Source organism: Lolium perenne, chromosome 5 (assembly GCF_019359855.2).
Source record: "Lolium perenne isolate Kyuss_39 chromosome 5, Kyuss_2.0, whole genome shotgun sequence".
In the NCBI taxonomy this organism is placed as follows: Eukaryota; Viridiplantae; Streptophyta; class Magnoliopsida; order Poales; family Poaceae; genus Lolium; species Lolium perenne.
In genome coordinates this window covers 5,275,555-5,282,725 of record NC_067248.2, presented here as the reverse complement: position 1 = coordinate 5,282,725, position 7,171 = coordinate 5,275,555, and the positions used below count along the sequence as shown (strand labels likewise).

At 44.0% G+C, this 7,171-nt stretch overlaps 1 protein-coding gene across 1 annotated transcript; it reads left to right on the top strand.

The window, feature by feature from the left end:
• The first annotated feature begins 3,927 nt into the window (after positions 1-3,927).
• Positions 3,928-4,860, top strand: LOC127326393 (uncharacterized). The gene is made up of 3 exons (XM_051353261.1): positions 3,928-4,080; positions 4,163-4,365; positions 4,513-4,860. The coding sequence occupies exons 1-3, from the start codon at positions 3,991-3,993 to the stop codon at positions 4,784-4,786; spliced, it is 567 nt and encodes a 188-aa protein (XP_051209221.1). The 5' UTR covers positions 3,928-3,990; the 3' UTR covers positions 4,787-4,860.
• The last annotated feature ends 2,311 nt before the right edge of the window (positions 4,861-7,171 follow it).

Sequence of the window (7,171 nt, the reverse complement as noted above, 5' to 3'; positions counted from 1 at the left end):
GCAACACCTCCGGCGGCTGAGGGTGGACCTCGCGGCATCGGCAGCAAGGACGCGGCGGCAGCCATGGCCGCACAGGAGAAGGTAATTTGGGCGGCAGCCCTGGTAGACGTCGGGGATGGGGGCGAGAAGGGAGTCGGCGCCCCGCGGCGGCAGCATCTCTGACCGCGGCGAGGACAGATGAAGGCGCTGCGAGGCGGCCCTGGTCGAGGGGACGCGGCAGACAATGGTTGTGGACGACGGCGTTCGGCGGCCGTGGCTCCATCATGCGGCGGCGACCGGCTGCGCAGCGGCTCGGCGCGAATGGCGGCTCGGCGAACGGTGGCGCAGCGGAGAGCTCGCCGTGCGGTGACCTCCTTTCTTCTCTCCGTGCGTGTGTGAAAAGGAAGGGGATAGGGATAGGGAGAGGTGAACGTGGGTGGGTCCACCCACGTGGGGCGCAGGAGTAGTTTTGATCGTGCGGCCAGGCAACCGGGGGTTGCAAGCGCGTTATCCCCCGGGGGAATAGAATCATTTTCCTTCTATTTTTCCTTCACTCGGGACAATACACATGTGTGTTATTATCCACAAAAGAAATAAGCTAGCATTGTATATGTCCTAACCATCCAAAACAATATGCTGCTATATATATCTGAGATAAATTTATATAGGGAATTACTTGCACGTTGAAAATTTGACTCATGCTTTTTATTGTGCACATCTTTATTTTAAACTAGTCACCAGTTGGCAAATCGTAAATGGGAAATTCCAACGGTGTGATTAAGATGGCTAACGAATTTTCTATTCTATTCTTCGAGCTGAGGTTGCCATGTTTGATCTAGAATGCTATGTTTTCTTACGCCACAAGCAAGATACTTCAAATTTCTGGTTGCATTGTACACGACTAAAAAAATTCAGGTACCTTATCTTATCCCTCATAATATCTCCATCTCTGATTTGGTCAAGACTATGAGATTTATAGGTCATTCTTCCCGAGAAAGAGCACAAATGATTCTCATTAATCCTGAAGCAACCATTAACATATATGCATCTTTGTTAAGTATAAATAGTTGATCGGTCAATAAGAAGAAGAAAAAGAGGCTAAAAACGGATCAATCCATCCCTCATGTCGCTGTTGTTGGACGTATTCAACATGGTAAAGAAGTGTGAGTTGTCCATAAATCACTATCAAACTCGAGTGGCTAAACCACTTTCTAGATGAATGCAACTATCCAAGTATTTGATTTTTATACTTGGTGAAATATATATCAATATATGTACTCATACATCTAGTAGTTTGCCAATCTTACCTGCCAGATTTATTATACTAACTAACAAAATGCTGATCTAGGTACTCGGTACTTATGTCTGTTTTCTTCTTGGTAAGCATGATGTTTCTTTTTCCTAAGAAATATATACGGAAATCTTATCACGGTTTCCAGAATTTCTCCTAGCACCAAAGTTCTATGAAATGTTTCAATCGATAGAAGTTCAACGAGCTTTAATAATAATGCTCTTTATAGGATGGTTATACAAGATACCTTTAAAAACGATTTTTTTTGCTTGGTATCTTCGTAGGGGGGTAATTCTCACTAAGGATAATCTTGTAAAGCGTAATTGGCAAGGTAGCAAAAAGTGTATTTTTTGTCATCACGACGAGACAATCAATCACCTTTTTTTCCAGTGTCAATTTGCGAGATTTATATGGTCAATAACCCAAATAGGTTCTACCTTGCATCCACCTCAGAGCGTTGCTAATCTTTTTGGCAGCTGGTTAAATGGGGTGGACCGTAAGTATAAAACTTTTATTAGGGTGGGGGCGATCACCATTATTTTGTCGCTTTGGTTATGTAGAAATGACAAGATTTTCCATGATATTAACTCTTCTTGTTTGCAGGTTATCTTCCGATCCACCGCTTTGCTCCGTTCGTGGTCTATGCTTCAACGTACAGAGAGTCGAGACCTCTTTATGGAGGTATCTTTACGATTGGAGGATGTGGCGAAGGATATTTTTTCCCAACATAGATGGCGGCGTAATCTTCGGATTGAGCCTTCGGGGTCTTAGGCTTTCGCCAGTGTTGATGTCTTCTTTTAGATTATCCAAAGACTTTTGTTTTTGTGCGTGTATACGCTGATACTCTTGAGTGTGTGCGGCTGTGTGCATCTTGTTATGCAGAGGCCGGGTGTAATACTTATTATAAGTAATGGAAGCGCCCTTTATCGAAAAAAAAAGAACTGTCTCCCTGCTCGACAAGCTTCCTCTCTCCACGCTCACTATGTGTCGTAGTTGTGTTATTGTTGTTGGACGTTGGAAGAGACTTTCGTCCATTGTGTTACCGTTTTTAGAAGATTAGCGCATGATCGAAAAATAGTTAATACAAAATATGCATAACTCACGATAAATTCGAGCAACTAAACCTCTTTTACGTGAGAAAGCCAACCATTGAAGTATATGAATTTAATCCTGGCGATGAATCATCTTTTTTAGGCATGATGAATTATCAATGTAATTATCTAGTAGCTAAAATCTAGTAGTTTGCTAACCTGGCATGCCTGGCTGTACATTAAACTAGTACTGGCTCCAGGTATTACACTTGTTGGGCTTGGCCTTGGGGTCTAATTACCTTTGCTAGGCCGCAAATTACTATGTTCGTCGAAGAAACCAGGAAATAAAGAGAGCACAAGAAAGTACACAGCTTGCCAAGGGAGCCTCCTATACGCTGTTTTGTGTGGCCCCTAGGTCAGCCGCCGCTGAAGAAAAAAAAGAGTCGGGACAGCCATTTACCAGTCGGAAAGCTGCGTCGCTACGATTCATTCGCACCAACATTGATCTCTGTGACATGGCGCTAAGTTCGTTCTTTCGCTGATCAGTTTTCTATGGTTTTCGGTTTTATATGTTTAGATTCAACCACCAATTTGAACAATGTTTAAATTTAAAAACTGTTCAAACTTTGAAAATGTTCAAAATGAAAAAGTTTAAATTTGAAAAAAATCAAAATTGGAAAATGTTCAAACTTTTAAAAAAGTCAAATTTGAATAATTTTCAAATCTAAAAATGTTCATTTTTTTAGCAATTATTTTGAATGAAGGTATCGACGAGTTTCCTTCGCTTGAGCTTCATCCTTTCTTACAACGAAGGTATTGACGAGTTTCCTTTGCATGAGCTTGCTGAAGCACTGGCCATTAGGAAGGCGTTGGTAGTAGTGCTGAAAGACCATGGATACTTGAACATGATCTTGGTCTCAGGCTGCTTGTCTATCATCCAGCGCATTTCTTCGCCAGTTCGGAACCGGTCAATGTATGGCATTGTGGTGAGCGATATCAAGTCCTTGTCAGAAGGTTTCAATTCGTGTTCTTTCAAACATAATAGTCGTAATTTGAATGTCATAGCACATCGGTTAGCTCGCTGGTCTGAGCGCTCTATTTGTAATTTTTTTGTTGATGTTATCCCGGATTGCATTCGGGCTGAACTATGTACTAATGTTATTTAATCAATAAAGTGCGACATTCTCTCAAAAAAAACTAGGCTACTTTCATGACAAAGACCCTGAAACTAACTGTGCCGAAGATTTTATATATATTGTTGTTTCTTGGTGAAGACATGCATGCACTGCACCCAGCTGAGAGCCCAAAGTAACTTTGTCATGCCAACGCACATAACGACGTTTAAGATCGACATGCTGCGCGCATGCATGCGAGTTACAAAGACCCATATCTGTATTTTATGCAAGTCAACTTGATTCTACATGTACTGACATTGTACTCCTAGCTAGTAACGAGGTGCACCAATGCGCTTACATAACAATGATCTTCAGTTAGACCGTCGTCGAGCTAGCCTTATTCGAGAACCTAGTTAATGTGTTGCACTCACGTTCTTATTCATCATATATCTCTCTTTCTATATATATGTGTACTTCAGTACCTAAGCATTCATATCTGACAGACCCAATATTCCAACTGATCAGCTGGCCATTAACTATAAGAAATTAATCAGCCGTGATATCATCGCCGCCGATGGGGAAGAAAGGTGTGGTGGTGGCGGCGGGCGTGCTCGCCGTGATAACGGTCATATCCGGTGCCATCTCCGCGGTTTACATGGCGTTGGTAACGTCAGGCGGCCATTCTTAATTAATCTAGTTTGCTGATTCTTTTTAACCGTGTGATGCATTATTATTCATGCACGCAGAATGTGTATCCCAATCCGCGCGATCACGGAGAGTTCTGTCGGTACATGCCGTCGCCGGCGATGCCACTCGGCTTGGTGGCGGCGGCGCTGTCGCTGACAACGCAGGTCCTCGCCAGCACGGTCATCGGCTGCTGCGGAGCGTGGCGGAATGTTCCCAGCCAGACCATGCGCCTCGTCGCCGTCCTCTTGTTCGTCTCCTCCTGGTACGTATATAAACTGAAAAGTACCCCGTATACTGTTTAAATACCTATGTGAAGGAGCTTTTATATGCAAGGATTAATTAAGTGGGTCTCCTTTTTTAGAAAAGGATTATTCAATAAATCTCTTCTCTATGCTGTGCGAACTTCCAGGATCCTTTCGATTAAAGTGGTGATACTTTTCATGGTGGGCACCATGCTAGGGATGGGCGGCTATACGAGGAATATCGCCAAGAATGGAAGTTGTATTGCGCCAGGCGTCGGGATTTTCATGGCAGGGATGATCTTATTCCTTGTTGTTGTTTCTCTTGACATCGCCTCATACATCCTGGTTCAGAGGGCTACTTTGGACTCCTCAAAAACGGCTGTGGCGGTGAAGAAGCCGGTGGGGATCGCCATGGGCGAATCGGGTGCAGCAAAATGCTGATCAAACTGCCGATAATGATCCTCCATGCATAAATAAGTCAAGCTTGAAGATATACATACCGTGCTTCTATGACTTGTGAGGGCACTTATGTTATGTACCCAATCTGTTGTATAGGATTGTATTGTACTACAGCATCCCCTGGCTATCAAAGAAAATATCAATTCTGGCGGTGAAGTTTGGAATAGAAATTCGTTTGCCTGTACCGTATGTTGGAGAAAAATTGTGTCCATCCAAAGTTTCTTGTTAAAATTCGGATTGTGTGTTTCTCCTCCTTGTCAAACACTTTCCGAATCCCTAAACAATGATTCCCAATACTATCATACTGCAGAGAACATGAACCTGCATTCCTGCAATTCTATGTCTTCCATCGGTGGATGGCAATGATCATGCGAGTTAAAGAGAGCAATGGTCCATGCTCATATATTGATGCAACAATAAAATGCTACAGGTTGTAGCATGACTGACTGAAGAAACATAAGATGTGTGACCTACTCATGAATAAATTAGTTTTGCTGGTCGTGGATGGCCATGTGATTTGTCGGGGTCGTATCACGTGAAAATTTTGAATCAGAACCACTAGATTGTGTAACAACGGCCATATGTTAGAACTCCTCCTCCCACAACCACATGTTTATGCAGAAACCCTGGAACTAAGGTATATTCTACAAAGTTTGTCCAAGATATACTCTCTTCATTGGATTTGTGTCATGGATCCAAAGAGCAAGTAAGGCATACACACTTGAAGAAAAAAAAATGCTTTCTTGTGGATGTTTCAATCTGATAACACCTGGAAATAGTTGAACTTCGGTTCATCATTGAGATATTTTTTTTTTCGAATCTCAAGGTTCATTACCAAAAGAACGAACAAGTTCAGATCATTTGTCAAACTCAATCTAGAACCAAAATATACAATTCCTTGGAGCTAAGCACTTCCCCAGGATCCGGGAAATTAATTGCATACAAGATTCAAAGAAACTGTAGTTCTGTGCTGAGATGGACTTTTTCGCCAAGAACGAGATTCAGATCGAAAGTCGAAAAGAGCAGCAACAAAATATACCGCGTTTCCAAACACAAGATATTGATCTCTATGGTGGACGGATCAAGGGGAAACAACCAGATTAGGAGGTGCCAGGTGTAGGTGATACCAAGGCAGCTCGAGCTAACCTTTTTGCCAGATGAGAGAGAACGATGGTTGCCAGGGAGGACGTCGGGAGAGTGAGGTGATTCAAGGGGCCTTTTACAATACAGACAAAGGTGGGACGGTGGTGCAAAATCTAACCTTTGATGCATGATCAGTTCCTATCACGATTTTCAGATTTGGAGAATCTATCTATTTCCACATGATACGTTCCCGTGATTTGTGTCCATAAATCTGGGGAGATGCGCGGGAAATTTTGAGAGGAAAGGGCATGCTATTGTGCCAAGTCCGCAAAACCTACAATCGTGTGCCACTCGTCGTCGCCTACATCATCGCCTCCAAGGCCTTCTCCAAGTTGTTGCGAGGAGTTCAACAGCAATCGTTGTTTCGACTCTCACCTCCAGTGCCAGTTTGCTTTGCTGCGCTTGGAGTTCGCTCAGTTGGTTGCTAACCACGTCGAGGAGGCGTCTCGCCCCCTTCGTGAAGAGGTTGCAAGTCTCAAGATGTTGTTGGCACATGCTGGTGTTTCTTTGGAGCCGACGGAGGCATGCTCTTCTGGTGGGCAGGAGCTCGCCGCCATGAAGGCTTCGCTTCCACTTAGCTCCGAGGAGCAGAAGTCATCGGTGGTTGAGATCACGCCTGAGCTTCATGAGTTGTGTGGGGATTCATCTGTGGTGCCTGAGCTCCTGGAGTTGGGTGGTGGTGAGGTTATGCCTCCTTCCGTCGAGGAAGTGAGGCATGTGGTTCCTTTTGATGTTGGGGTTGCTAAGTCAGGCTTGCCGGCAACAGTGTCCGGCGGTGTCGTCGCTAGAGAGGTTTGCGATTTTCTCGCCACCTTGGCTGCTACCTTTCCTGCATCCGCAGTTGATTGATGGGTGCCCCCAATGTCATGGCATGTCTTTGTCGACGCGGTGTTGAAGTGTCGTGCTGGAGTTCATTCGTGTCGCCATGTGGTTCTTTGTGTTGGCTATTGTCGGTGCGGCCTTGTTGTTGGGATCCTTGTTAGGCTTGGTTGTGTGTGTGGGTGTGGTTTATGTGGGCTTGGTCATGTTGTTATGGTTTTCGCCCGGTTTTCTCCTAAAAACTCGGCACCTTCTTCTTAATTAATGAATGGGGCAAAGCTTTTGCCTCCCTTTCAAAAAAAAAACAAAGATGATAGCTCAGATAATTCTATGGCCCAAATCGCCGCTACACTTTTTTCGAGAAAACGCAAAAGCTTGTGTTTCGATGCATTGATAGAGAGAGTT